We start from the raw sequence: 15,222 nt of genomic DNA, 5'->3' as shown, positions 1-15,222 counted from the left end.
GGCGAAGAAAAGAAAGTCACTTAAAGCAGGCTCTAGAGCTATGTACAGTAGGAAAAGCTTTGGGGGGTATTTCACTGGGTGCACTGTACAGACAACGCATGCAGTTTTAATCTTCAGGCATGATTGTAATGACTTGGGTCTTCACAGAGCACAGCCATTTTCTGGGAAGACAAGGTGAAGAGTACCACTGACTTGTGGAATTCTTCCACAGTCCACAGCCCCATATGGCAGCAAACAGTCTAACACACTTTCAACATGTACATTTCCATTTCCTTGGTGAATGTAGTGTTACACTGAAAGCCTTACAAACAACAACAACAAAAGCAATTAATCTAAGTCCCTTCCCCTGTCAAAATTCAGTAGTGACATCTGTGGAGAAAGGGGATCATCCGAGCATTGAACATGGTGAGTTTCTCTTACTGGGGTTTCTGTAATACTGTACATGATTCAGGCAGCTGGCAACTAAGTCTTCCAGGAGATTACCTTCCGGCTGATGAATTTCAGCTGCCTGCAGCACAACACTGAGGTATTAATCTCTGTAGCATGACATTTAACATTAGTAATAAACCATCTTATCACACGCTCAATTTTACAAAATCCTATGCATAAATGATTATTTATCCCAAAGAAATGACACAATAGTCAAAGGTTGGATTTACAGAAGATGTGAGCCTCTCTGGCTCAGAAATGCCTGGGCATCTCACACTGTTCACAACGGTTTAAGGCTGGGTGATTTAAAAAAGTACAAGCGGTACAATTCCACTGAGCGCCCTCATCTTCCTCTGTGTCAGGTATAGTCTTTGGTGTTTTTACAATGGACCTTTGATCTGCTGGGGTAAAAGAGAACAAATCATTATTAAATAAGAACAGCAGAAAAAGAAGGAATTCTGTGAAGCCTTTATTATTATTTATTTAGATTTTTTATGCCACCTCTCTAGGAAGAGAGTAGTAAAAATGGATTACACTTGCTGGAACTGCATGATTACTTCTTTTCACTGCTCTGCATTTAAAGGTTCAGACTGTCATCCAGTAGTGAAAAGTCTATGGACTCTTCCTTTTGTTTTAGACTGAATCATCCCTCTGTTATAAACCTCCCTACTTTAAAAATGAGAAGCACTATGATTCATCAAGTGGAACAGATGCAACACACACACACAGGAGAGAACAGTAAATATACATGGCAACTTCATTACACGCATGCTGACTGACCTCAGCTCACAAGTGACATTAGGGAAAAATGGCAGTATGTGATACCTATGCATATATACAGTACCTTTGGGCTTTGGTGCCACAGGACCTAGAAATCCAATATTGTCATAAAAATTATGAATGGCACTGGGATTAAAATGTGGTCCTAGGGGAAAAAAAGAAACAGTACAATGAAAGAAAAAACATTTGTACAAAAGGGGAACTACAACTGAAGCACTGGAGAATATGGGTGGCAATGTTACTGGCCAGATGTGCACAAGACAACTCTTGCAATTTGTATGATAGAAAATAATGTCATTAGTTTAAAGGAAAATAAAGAGACCACAGGTTTCCCTGGCGAAAACTACCAATTTTGTATATTAACATGAACTCAGCTTCAAAATGTAATGTTTTATTTGAAAATACAGGGAGGAAGTTATATAGAAAGAGAAGCAAGTCAGGTTGCAGCAACCTTTAGGCCTTTCACTAAATTTCAGTGAGGATGTCAGGAAAATTCATTTTTTACAGTCCCTCCCCCCAGGCCGACATAAGCTGAACCAACTAAAAGATATCTGGGTTCCTGTAGAATATTGTGGAATGTAGTGCAGTTTTTAACAAAAACGGAGAAAGCTTAGAAGCACCATGAGAGCTACAGAATACAGGCACAGCATGAAAAAGCCTTAGACTAAAGACCTACGTAATTTAAGTAGGAAGGATATGCTGTTTTATTGCATATTTTCTTCCAAAATAACTTTTATCCAGTAAGGGGTGAGAAACACTTTCAGAATTTTCTAATCTATGTAGTGTTATCATTGCATTTTGACTGAAATATTCAGTGTACCACACTGATTTTTAACTATCATAAAATTGATTCCTACCACTCAAAATGCAAAACATGCAACCTTTCATAGGCAAGGCTTGCTTTTTAAAATCAAGCCCTGCCTCATTCCCCTACTGAACATTTAGGTTCTGAGGATCTTGCTTTCTTCTCCACTGCAGAAGCTGCATTTGGATTGGGGGGAAAAGCACTGCCTCCTCTGTCAAACTGAAATCTGTTTTTAATCTTTTTTTTTTTTTTTTTTTTGCAGGAGGTGGGAAATCATAATGTCAGAAACATATGGCACCTTGTCTTCAACTCTGAAGCTGTTTTAAGGAAAAGGAAGAAAATAGGTTTTGGTTGATGGCAGCCAAGCCAAATATGGTCAGGGTGGAGAGCAGTTTTGTCTTTTACTACAAAACTGTCGATGTGCAGCGATTTATTTTTCCCCACATAAATGAATGACAACCACTTATATGGGACAATGCATTAACTCATGTAAGCCACAGGGATGTGGAATAGATCTACCCATGGGCAATCTCAGAGGTTAGAATGAGGTTTTAAACTGTGCCTCGTTACAGTCTGTTCTTCCACAAAACTTAGCAGAAGCCACTGCAAAGTAAGCCAGCCTCAGTTGTAGATCACCTTGTGTGCTGTTCCTAATTGCACTAGAGTTAATAAAAGTTTTAAAAACACTAGTTCCCAGTATTTTACGTCCTTTATTTAAATTAATTTCTTCCTCACTTGCAGAAATATAGACTTGATCATTCATGAACAAAGAACATTCAACCAACAGTGACACTTAAAACTCCTCAAAGCAGAGAGAAAGGTTTGGGCATTTTGTTTTCATTTTATTAAGGATTTTCATAACATAATGAAATAATTAAACCATCATGTTCATTAAGTCTTTATATACACTGAAGATCACCAGCCCTCCAAGCTGATCTGATGAAAGTGCAGAAGCAGTTATTTACACTGATCGTACCTCTTGCTTGAAAAAGATCAATCTCTTTGGTTAGGCAATCTATGTCTATTTGAAGCTGTCTGTTGCAGCTTCTTAACTGCTGCATTTCTTCAAGCTGAAAAACAGAACAATGAAATTACAACTTCATGTGTTGGATAAAAATTATTTTTAGGATAAAATGGTATTGATGACACTTATCATGATATTTACTATTAATGCCTTCAGATCACAGCTAAGCAGTTTGTGCACTTAAGAATTCTCAACAATTTTGTTAGGTTTCAAAGGCTAATTTCTGCACAGATTGCAAAGAGCAGAGGAGAAGAAAGATTTAATGCTTTCTTCTTCCTCAATCAGTTGTCAGACCTTGAAAAACCTAGGACGATTGGCCAAATTAACAGTCCTTACATGGAAAGGACATGGAAGATTAAAAAAAAACATGGTCAAACGCCATCGCATATTGGGACAAACTGGCGAAAATGAATTTTATTAACTTAGTTAATGAGTTGTAGATAATTGATTAATGGTTTTTTATAATGATTTTATTAAACCTATTTTTTTAAAACTGTCATAACACTTCTCTGGAAGTCCAATGTGGTGATGGGACACTATTTTAAGGTGGGTGGTGGTTTTTCAGGGCACTATGAATTTTGTAATTTTTTATTATAATAAGTAGTATTAATTGTTAAGCAAGTACTCTTTTGTATTTTCTTTTTCTTTTTATTTGTATGTTTTGTTTTATGTTATAAAAAATAATAATAAAAATTTATTTAAAAACAACAACCTAGGACAGAATCCAACAATTGTATGAGCACTGCAAGTTCACAGAAGCAATTTTCACTGGATTCTCTTGTCCCCAATCAACTCCCTGAACTCTGGACAGTACGCCTGCATGGAAGGCTGCAGTGAGATACTTGGAAGAAATTGCCCTCCCTCACTCTTGTGAACTGTGAGTCTGGAGAGCTTGCTCCAACATGAGCAAAAGAAAAGGTGGGTACTTCCTTCCAAGATGTTCTCTTCTTATTGCAGCTCCCCAAATGCTGCATGACACACTGTTCTGGAGGGCCCCTCAGCCCACAGCAGTGGTTTTTCAGACCACGAAGAAGCTTCTGGGGGAAGTGGAAGTCAATAAGAATCACTGTAATGTACTCACTCCATTCATAAAGCACTGGAGCCAACCCATAAACTAAGTTCCCAAGTGTTACTTCCTTTTCAAACAGAGAAGTTTAGGTGACATACTTAGAAACAGATTAAAAAAAAAAAAGGCTTGTGGCAGTGCCAGGGATGGCACGTGTCTTTGATAACTTCCAGTCAAAATCTACATGGCTAAGCTTTGATTTGTTTTTCCAAGAACAAATACACATTTATGAATGGCAAGCATCCATTAAGTTTGTGGGAAGCAAATCACATCATACTTCCCTTCAAACTATAAGAATTCAATTCTAACATCTGAATAAGACCAAAATATTTTGTCCTTAAGACGTATGACGCAATTTTACACCCTCCAGAGTTTAGGACTTACTGAAGGAATTTGGGAAGCAGAATTCGATCTTTTCAGGCGCCTTCGTGTTAGATGATTCTCCATTTCATTTACTTCTGTTTTTAGTTTATCCAGCTTTTTCTTTTGGATCTCAAGTTCTCGCTGAAGTCGTTCCATCCTAGCCTTCTGGTGTACTAATAAAGCTGAAGAACATTAAGATACCACTTTAACAACATCTAATATAGTACAGTGCACCCCTGGGGCAAATAATTCCATAAGAAAACATGTCAATTTGTCCAATATGACAATTTGACCCACACAGAGATTACATGTCCCACATGGTTGCTTGAGAACACACTAATGATAACTTATGACAACTGTATCCACAGCATAACTTGTGAAACCAAGAGTTTGATAAAAGCTGAACAAAACCCTCTGTACCCCAAGATTTAAAAGTACCTGGAGAAATTTAGCACACTGGCTCCCTTAATTAATTTACTTCTGGAGACATGGTCTTTCCTCATCTCACTTACTATTTTGCCTCCTTCTCAGCAAGCAGCACACAGGCAGCTTTTGAGTGAGATTTGCTTCCCTGTAGCTACTGTTCCCTGCACCTTCTTCTAGTCTTCTGCATCTTCCACCCCAGCTATTCTTGCATCTTCCACCCACAGCTACATCTGCATTGCTTCAACTCTCAAGATGACTTTTGAAATTCCAACAGAGAAATAATTTTCAACATTATATATCATTCCCATTCAGTTATCAGGATATTTGCAACAGCCAGTACACCCAGAGGAGGGTGGGAGGCCTGCAAGTTTTTAGCTTAATAGCTAGACAGAAAACTTTCCTTGTGCCATTTTTGTCTTATTTGTGGTAAGATGGTTACCAAGTTATGAAGGAATTCCTTGAAAACAATTCCTTGAACCCATTGTAAATTATCTTCTATGTAAAGAAAAAATCCCTGTTTTATTTTTTTTAAATAACTTTGGCTTAAACCAAAAACACAACTCTATAATGGACCACATATAACTCTGGAGGCAATATCCATTTCTGTGCTAACCCCCAAAAGCTTGACAGAAAGTCTTCAGAATTCCAGCTTTCAGCAAAAGCTTTCAAACCATCATCCTAGATCTAGACAGTTTAAACTGCAACTTCTAAAAATGAAAAAGGATGACAAATAGGACACCAGTTTTAAAACTCCAAAATTAATTTTGCAGTTCATTAGTTTTTGTTTTCTCAAACCAAATCAAACAAGGTGTTTTACTGAATGCCTGCTGTGTCAGAATAATAATACTGTAAAAGTAATTGGAACGCACTAGACTATTTTAGCTTGGATATAAATATTTTTGTTGAACATTCAGTGTACACATGCAACTTGGTTCCTGTATGTAACTATTATTCAAATCACCATAGTATGTGGCATATTACCCAGTGATGCCTTAGCACGGAACCAGTTGACTTGCAGAGATTTATTACCACTGCTTCATATGCCATGATTTAATGTGGTATAGGAAGCAACCCAAGATAAATGACTAAACGGAAAGTTTACTAAAAAAGCCAAATACCTGAATGTCACTATATACTTGGCGCTGAAATAATCAATACAGAATACTGCATAAACGAGAAAGCATAAGAGTATAGTCAGATCCGTGAATTCTCTGTTAGTGGCACACATAACAACATCCCTTTTCAACAAGAAAACTGCTCTTCAGTTGCACAAGTAATTTAATAAATAGTAAAAATCACTTAAAAAAATTCTTGATACAATTTCTCCCACCATCTTTAATTTTTAGGTTTACTCTTATGGGATAAGAAAGTATTCTAAAAGACCCAAATGTGTCCATTTAATGATTTCTGATAGGAAGTGATACCATTCTCAATCTCTGGATTATGGTCACTTGAATTCTCCCTAATCTAAGAATCAGCAACTGGAATAATCTGCTTGCCTGCCACTCCCCCCTCCCCATTGGAATGTAGCTGATCTATAAATAGATTTAAAATAATTTGAACTTTGATACATAGATGTGGGTGTTATGTACATTAGTTAAGTGCTCATTTTCATAGCAGCGCAATCTGAAATCCTACAACCTGTGCCTACTCCAGAAAGGCCATATAAATGTCTAGCTTCCAAACAGCAAATTACAAGCATTACACACAAGAAATGTATCATGTCCTTTAGAGCTATGGTTTTCACACTATGTTTAGGGAGAGTTTGGACTCCCGCATGGTTTAGGATAGCCTCCCTAATGAGATGACCGATAATTAATTATAGGCCAGTTTCCTTGCCCACTATTACCAATCCTCACTATTACCAATCCACATAGGGGAGTAGTAGGCATGATTCAGGAAATGTGCTGGCCAGTGCTCCACATGAACTGAGTATATAGCTTGGAACATGTAGTTGAATATTCTACAGCGACTTCCTTGGCTGACTGGTCAAGGTGGGCAGAGTCCTCAGCTTAGAATCATTTTAGAATCACTGCATCAAAATAAAGATTATACATGTGAATTACTCATATTACCTTCAATGCTTATAGAAGTAAATTAGTTGCTCTCACTTGGCTCATAGAATTACTAGGAAACCTCTCAATGCTAAATGCAATTTATTTATTTAGAAAATTTCTATGCTCTCTCTTCAGAAAACATGCCCAGATTTAACTCCTAATCCCATCGCAATCACAGTAAAACCCGTGTGGTATTTAAGTGTAAATAAAGACCATGGGGATATATTCATCTAGAATTTGGAGGCAAGCTAAGTAAATACAAGCATAAGTTTCCTCATGCTAAGCATTATGTTACGGCTTTTCAAAATTATTTCCCTTTTTTGTTAATGAATAAATGCCAATTTCATTATTGTTCCCTACACAGTCTTCAAGATTTGCACTGCATGTTTAGTAATGAGAATTTAAGACAGGCAGCTGCTTAAAAGGTGATGCGACTGAACAGAAGTAACACTGAAAGACACTGGGATGCATCACAGCACCCCCACTCAGCTAATAAATATAGAGCCCTTTGCTGGAGGAAGAATCCCCTGCTGGAGGCAGGCTCTTGCACTTAGCCGGGTCAAACAGTAGGATTTAATCCATTATTTACAGAGGACATTTTCCCAGCCTTTAAACTTCATTCAAGGAATACAAAATTTTACATATCCCTCATCTCTTATTCGGGGTGTTCCTTCCATTCTTTTGGTACTGCCCTCCATTTTTTGTTCTATTTTTTTTAAAAAAAACTTTCTGCTTCTTTTGTGTATGATCAAAGTGCTAAATCCAGCAGTACAGTAATTTTGAAAAGTTTACTCTTTAAACAGAAATTCCTTTTTCATAATGGGTGACAAAAGCAATTATTAGGAAGGCTAAAGATGACTAATATTTATTTTTCTAGCTTGACAATATTTGAGGTCTGGGTGCTCAATGCCTTGACTTCCCAATTTCTTCCCATCCTCTTATTTCAGTCTTTGTTTTTACCAGGTAGAGGAATCATACACAAGCTGATTTTCTAACTCTAGTTAGAAAAATTCTAGTGAATTTTTTAAAAAGGCATCTGAATGTATTAAGTTTTTTAAACAGCAAGAGAATATACCATTTGCTCTAAATCCAGAAACACAATACACGTATTAGGATTTTAAAACTGGCACAAAACAGTGTGCATTGCATTTGAGTTCTCCAGAACTGCCCATTAGTACAGTTTAAAACAAAAAAAGGGAAAGGAGATGTCACAGGCCTTAATCTCTAAGCATTGTGGGTGAAAGGCTGAACAGGTATGCAGATTTAAAGTGACAAAGATATCCTTCTGGGAAGAAGCTGCAAAAAAGATCCCTCACACAAATAATAAGTCTGCACTAAGGAAACCCAAATTCTACATTTAGAACTGACCAACTTTGTGCTCCTTAATTTATTTGCATTGCCATTATTTAATATTCTAAACCTTTTCATAAAGAATTACAGCAATGTATGGAGACTGGGCCTGAGTGAACATTAAGGCCATAGCAGCATGAAATAAGGAACTGTGCTAGTGCTGAAGCCCCACCTACTGGCCACTAAATTTCCAGCCAAGATCCATATTTGTTTCTGAGGCTACATTGTCTACCATCCCACAATTTCTGCATACTTTTCTCCTCAATATTAAGGGCCAGCAACCTGTGTTTTTTGTTAAATAATAGCAGAGATTTTTTGCTAGGCATAGTACTTTCTATGATCTTTTTTTAACTAACAGAATTTCAAAAGCAGCTTGTGCAATTCTTTGATCAGCTGGCTCACATGCTATATCCCAGAGCTAGTGCATGTATGAACCTAGCTCTAGCTTATATGAACCTAGCTAATTATTTGTAGCCTAATTTTTATATTTTACTTATGGCTAGTGGAATGAACACAAGTGAGAAGATAACTTATCACCAGCATTTGGGGGGAAAGGCTACCCATTATTTTGAATATGCATATATCCAAATAATTGTCAGGGGTCCACAAATGTACCCACTAGATCATCACTAAAGGCAACAATATTATTTAACTAAGAAAAATAAGAGCCAGCATGGTATTGTGGTCTATGATCTGGGAAACCCAAGTTCAAATCCCCACTTTGCTATGGAAACTTGCTGGGTGACCTCGGACCAGTCATACACTCTCAGCCTCGACCCTGGCAACTATTTAGATGAGAGACAAGGAATACCAGGGTCGTGATGTGGAGGCAAGCAATGGCAAACCACCTCTGAACATGGTCGCCATAGATCAACTGTGACTTGGCACATGCAATGTAGAAAACAACCAATCAGTGTGATGCAGAACATACTGGAGGATGGATACAAACATTCAAATTAAAATAACTGAGTTACTGCTATCAGCGGGAGAGAGTAAATGTGTGCTTTCACATACCCTAAGATTCTTAATACAGCCATCGGCCTGCTGTTCTTCATTACATGTGAAAAAAGTTTTCTACAAAACTTTCAGATCAAATGCAATCTTTCCTAATACTTCTGAAAAAACTCATACGTTCACATTGCACCTTTCTACCACTTTACTACTAGAAGATGGGAGGAATTAGGAAAGACTGACTGAAAGGAGGTGTTTCATTGACTGACATTCTGGAGAGCTGCTGCCAGTCAGGGTAGCCATCAATGAATATAAGACCTGTCATTGGTAAACCTGAAGATTTCTCTTTCTAAGCTTCCAGAAACATAAGACTAACTGTTATATGTCCATATTCAGCACATGCCACAGAGTGCGAAAGCTGCAATTTGTTTTTACAGATGTAATCAGTTTGAGCTGTCAATGGTTGCAGAAAAAACACTAAAATGCAGTCCTCTGTTGTAATATTATTTTCTGTATATGAGCTGACCTTAGTACACCTTGAAGATTTTTGCTGCTGATCTTATGCAATATCCATCTTTAACATTTTAGTCATCTAGGCTCTCAGATAATGCACAAGCAAATTAAGTCTTTAGGTATCTAAAGAAAAATATACTGAAATCTAAACAGGTAGTAATTAGGTTTAGTGTCTAACAGTCAACAACACTGGCTAATAAACAAACTATTGATGTTTTAGCTACTATGCCAATAAATACGGCTATGAATGAATGAATATACAAACTACTTTGCTAGCTTACCAGAATCATAGAGTAGAAAAGGTTTGATTGCCTTAATTAACAATGAAACTGAACTGCAGCCTTGGGCACAGCTCTCTCTCAACCTTATTTACTAATATGAAGTAAGCATAATAGTGACTTCTTTCCTGGGTTACAGAAATAAAAGCCTGAAGGATATGCAAAGCTGTAACCAAGCAAGCAAGAGAACAACCTGTCTGAAGCCCCAATTCTTTGGAATAGTAAAGACAAATTGCATACACGCAGCTACAATACCTGTGAAAATGCCTGGTTCAATGCTGGTTAACACCCAAACTATCTTTGCCAGTTGTGATCCCTATTTAAGATTACTATAACAGGCTGGGGTGCATGTATCATGCCAGCTCAGACACACACTCCAGCATAGTGGAAAAGAAAAAGGAGGATTAACTCAGCATGGCATTAAAAATTGACAAATTTCCTGTACTTAAACAGACCTTTCACCTACAATTTTCAGTTTATCATTCAGCTCACATACTTCTACTGCCAGAGCTGGACACTTCATATTTAATATTAGAAAGGGATGCCAGGTAAACCCACATCTATCACACCTGATTTCCTTCTGTGATAGTAGGAAATATAAATGTTGCAGTAGCTACGTTAAATTTCAATTATTAGCATTAGAAGCAAAAAGATCTTGTGGCAGATGTATTACATGTTTGATAGTCCTCTACTAACTTTAGATTCAATTGTAACACATTCAGCTTTGAAATGTATTTTCTAGTTAATTTTAAAACTTAAAATGTCAGAGTATGAACTGTAAATTCAAGGATACTCAAGATATATTCAATCTAACTGAATAGATTGCCATGCAATGCAAATGCCATGCATTTAATATTTAGATCCTATGAACACTTATTTGGGATGGTCAATATCTTTAGCATTAAAACAGCAAATCTGTTAGTTACTAGGTCTTCATCAGTGTACATGGCATGTAATTACAGTTCAATTTGTTACTTTCTATTACATTAATCTCATGGGTGCAAGAACCTTCATATCTGTTTACAACACAACACAAAACTTTAAACAGAACTGTAAGATACTCATATACTGTGATTAAACCCCAATTCTCAGAGTCTTATTTTCTTCAACGGTAAGAACTGTACCTGGGTATGATTTGTTTTTCTTCTAATCTGACATTCTCTTTACTTGTAATCAATAATCTAAAACAATTTAGATTAGAGCAATATACAGAGTGAAGACCTTCTACAGTTGTGAACAAAATACCACGTCTCCAAACCAGCTAACTGAATGTAATGTTTTCAAGTATTCTGCAAGTCATCTTTACCATGTATGCTCTGGTACACTGATTTTAACTTAGGTCAAGTGAAAAATAATACTCAGTTTAGAATGTTTCTCCAGGTGCCATTAAGTGACATGCTAATTTTGTCCTTGATACAAACGCTTATGTTTTTAATTTCACTTTTTGGAACAAAACAAGTCTGGAATTTCTACAACTTAAGATAAAACTATTACCTTGTGTATAGGCAGCATCGTCAGATCCCATACTCAGCTTCCGTGCCTCACTAATCCTATCGACATGTGCTAAAACAGGGTCAGGAAGGTGTTGGATACCCTCCGTCTCTGCAAAGTGATCTGGAAGGTTTAGAAGATTTGTAGGTTCAAAGGTTGGGGAGACCACCCCTGGTGAAACTGCAGGGGGTTTATTTGGAGAAACAGTAATCTTAAAAGTATATTTTGTGTTTGGCTGTGTAACCACCACTCGAGGAGAAGTGGCAGTGGTATTATTGCCTGCCGTTCTGCTCTTAGGAGGTTGATGATGAATAAATGCAGGTCCCATGCTTACTTGACCAGACATATTCCTAGACGTGGCTGTAACTCCTGGATTTGTTGATATGAAGAGCGTGGGCTGATTCCGTACAAGTTGTTCATCTCCTGTAGAGGCATTGGCTGAAATGTAGACCTTTGGCTGACTCCGTGTGATAATTTCATCAGTATTTGGTGGACTGGCAGCAATGTAAACAGTGGGTTGACTTCTGCTTAAAGACTGGCTGGAAGAGGGATTTGAAGATGACCGAGACCCAGTTGAACGCAGTTTTGATGAATTATTTCTTTGTGGTGGTTCAAGTTTGATTTCAATTTGGTTTTTCCGAGGTCCTGTTGAGATATTTTGAATATTGTATTGACTCTGGGTGGAAGAAGACTGTGAGCTACCAGATGAATGAATTGTAGGTGCTTGTGGAGTAGTAGGAGAACTTATGGGCATATAAACATGGGAGGTCTGATGGCCTTGCTGATTTGGCTGCGTTGATTGTTGCGATGAGGTATATGGCAGGGTACTGGTTGTAGGAATAGTTGTCCAGGGACTTGGTTGTGAAGGATGGTAGTTCTGCTGAGAATGCATGGGAGTAAACTGAGACGTCCATCCTGGATTTTGATGAGTCTGGCGAGCTGTACCACTAGGAGTTGTAAAGTAAGGCCTAATATAGATAGAATTACCTTGCGGACTGTTTACTGAAGGTGGAGGTACACCATGTATGTGCAAAGACGTAGGGGTATTTCGACCAGGCTGAATATTTGGGGCTAAAGTTACCATAATAGGATTAAATCTAGGAGTTTGCTGAGCCAAACTAGATGTTCCTTTGCTGCCCAAGTGAAATCCAAAATGCTGCCCTGGATTAGAAGTATTAGATATGCCAAAGAATCCCTGTGGAACTTGTACTGGAGCTGTGTGTGGTTCCTGCTGAAACAGTTCACTGTTGGACTGACTGGTTTGAAGGTGTCCATCACTAATGCTATGAGATAAAGTCCTACTTCCATTCATCCTACTTCCTTCTCTTCCATGGAGAATCACATTTTGTGATTGCAAATCCAAATTAAGGGATGTCATGTGATTTCGCAGACCAGGAATCCCAGAATCATCTGGAAAACCAATGTCTCCTTCACCGTAGAGATACTTTGTGCTCTCCTTAGACAGAACTGCACAACAAGCATCCAAATTATTATTATTCTATAAAAAACCACAAAAAAGCATGTGTTAACAGAAATAACAAGGCTCTATAATGTAAGAGTTCAAAACAACACTGATCTTCAACTGGTGACTGATGACCCACAACATGGGGGCCATATCAATTGAACTTTTAAGATAAGAGAAGGAAAAAGTGGGGGGGGGAATCCCAAACATATACAAAAAATAGTAATTGGACCTAATTTGCAGATCTTCATTAAAAGGAAAGCTAAAATGGTTGAATATTAAAAATATCCATTAGATGACACTATTGCTGAAATAGTTAACTGATGATATGATTTGAAAGCAGGATCAACAGAGACAGAGGGCAAGTGGCTGCAGCATCTGATAAAATAAGGAATATGAACTCACAACTAGTTATAAGACTATCAGAGAGGAGAAGTAGAAATGGATCTGGTAGGTGGACAGAATATGGGCTAGTGTATCCACCTGTAACGTCGCCACAAATAGCTAGCAAAGATCCTTTTCTATCAAATTAATATGTGACACAGGACACATGCCATCAAAAGCAAACACCTGTGGATCCTTTCAACAGCAATTTGGCAGCACCCCCTCCCAGTTGCTGACAGAAACGTTTTGGTGGAGGACAATTGGCTCAAAGGACACCTGTAATTGGGAATATATCTTCCAAAGCCAATTTTCCTTCCATCTAACCACTGAAAGGATTCTAAACAAGATGGAAACTGAGGTTCTTGTGCTCTCCTTCTGCAAAGCACTGAAACCCTCCACCTTTAAAAAATTTTTAGAACCTATACCAGTGTTTTCAGTGCTTCTGAAAGTTCAGGAGACTTACACCCCAATACTGGGTATGTCTACTTGTTCAGGGGACTTGTCCAAATAAGCAACAATAGGATTGCACTGCAGCCTTAGGCTTCAAGTTAGCACTCTTATTGAGTATCTTCCTTTTCTTTAGAATTATAAGGAGAACTAGGGAAGAAATGTTGCCTTGACTAAAAGAAAGAGGGCAAGCACGGTCCAAAAACCCAGTCATAAGATAACATCATGATAGTGCAGTTTTGCATAAGGAACAGTAAAAATTAAGGCAGTACTTGTGGATTTTTATCAGTTTTTTGGGGGGTATATTTGCTTATAATTGGTAAAATCCAAGGAACTTAACGTTTGATGCTGATGTCTAAGAATAAGGTCACTGAAAAGCCACACGCTTGGGATCTGTAGGAATACTTGTGCACATCCATGCATGCATATATATGCATGCACCCCCTATGTAGCCCGATTTATGTTATAACTTCATAATTTAGAAAAAAGTTAACTTGGGCTGACATTGTTTGGGGATCTTAGTGACACAATAACTCACAAAAGCTACAGAAACCCTTACCAATATTTTAAACTAGAAGAACAGCATTCATACAAGTAACTGCTAAGGCTGGCTCTGTACTCCTCCTGCAGCAAGTATAATATGTTGGGGTCCCTGCAAGCAATGTGCATGTGAGTGAGCATGAAGGATAAACATATCAGGATCTTCTTGCAGCATGCCACTGGGGCTAGATGAACAAGTTCCTGCTCACTCAGTATTGAACCTCAGTAGTCTAGCATTCTGCTCTGGCTGCTGAGGTTTGGGGTGAGGTGGCCATAATGCTTTTCATCTAGCCCTGAGCTTGAGTGATTGGGTAGGGGAGCATGTGGTTAATAATGACTAGATGAAACACTTTTCCTGCAGTCCTCATTCTTGTATGGATTCTTTTAGCTTGCATGTAGCCAGAACTCCCAACAGCTTACAGCATCCTTGATCAGGCAGATCAGGAATGGGTGATGCCTTATGGCACAGTTCCACCAACCCTAACTTTCCCTTTCAGGATGCTGAGATTTGGGTGGGCCAAATTAACTCCCTCATTTCATTAATAAAAAAAAAAAACCTTGCTCAACTAACATCAACATTTTGAGGCTCCTGAGGCAGGGCAATTAGCATACTTGATACTAGTTGAGCTGCCGCCACCAAGTTTAAATGTTTTGGAGGATCTTTTTGTTTTTAATTACATTGTTTTGCTTTATTTTATTTTGGCATACTTGGGGAACCCCAGTATACAGCAAACACAACCTGGGGTCTTGTGACACCTTAAAGATTTTTTATCCTAACATAAGCTTTCCTGGACTACAGCCCACTAAAAGGCCACAAGACTCCTGTGTTTGTTTTTGCTATAACCAATTACCAAGA

General features: G+C 38.0%; 1 protein-coding gene across 3 annotated transcripts in view; it reads right to left on the bottom strand.

The window, feature by feature from the left end:
* Window positions 1-386: 386 nt before the first annotated feature.
* TAB2 (TGF-beta activated kinase 1 (MAP3K7) binding protein 2) overlaps window positions 387-15,222 on the bottom strand; it is a 47,775-nt gene continuing 32,939 nt past the window's right edge. For 2 of the 3 annotated variants that reach the window (XM_056852751.1, XM_056852753.1), the window contains exons 3-7: window positions 11,537-13,031; window positions 4,489-4,649; window positions 2,991-3,084; window positions 1,274-1,354; window positions 387-830 (exon numbers count right to left, since the gene is read on the bottom strand). In XM_056852751.1, the coding sequence (XP_056708729.1) occupies window positions 682-830; window positions 1,274-1,354; window positions 2,991-3,084; window positions 4,489-4,649; window positions 11,537-13,031 (1,980 nt within the window). In that variant the 3' untranslated portion in view covers window positions 387-681. The remainder of the gene's footprint in view (window positions 831-1,273; window positions 1,355-2,990; window positions 3,085-4,488; window positions 4,650-11,536; window positions 13,032-15,222) is intronic. The other variant, XM_056852752.1, reaches the window with a different exon arrangement.

Source organism: Euleptes europaea, chromosome 7, assembly GCF_029931775.1.
Source record: "Euleptes europaea isolate rEulEur1 chromosome 7, rEulEur1.hap1, whole genome shotgun sequence".
NCBI classification, from domain to species: domain Eukaryota; kingdom Metazoa; phylum Chordata; class Lepidosauria; order Squamata; family Sphaerodactylidae; genus Euleptes; species Euleptes europaea.
This window is presented reverse-complemented; position numbering and strand designations above follow the sequence as displayed.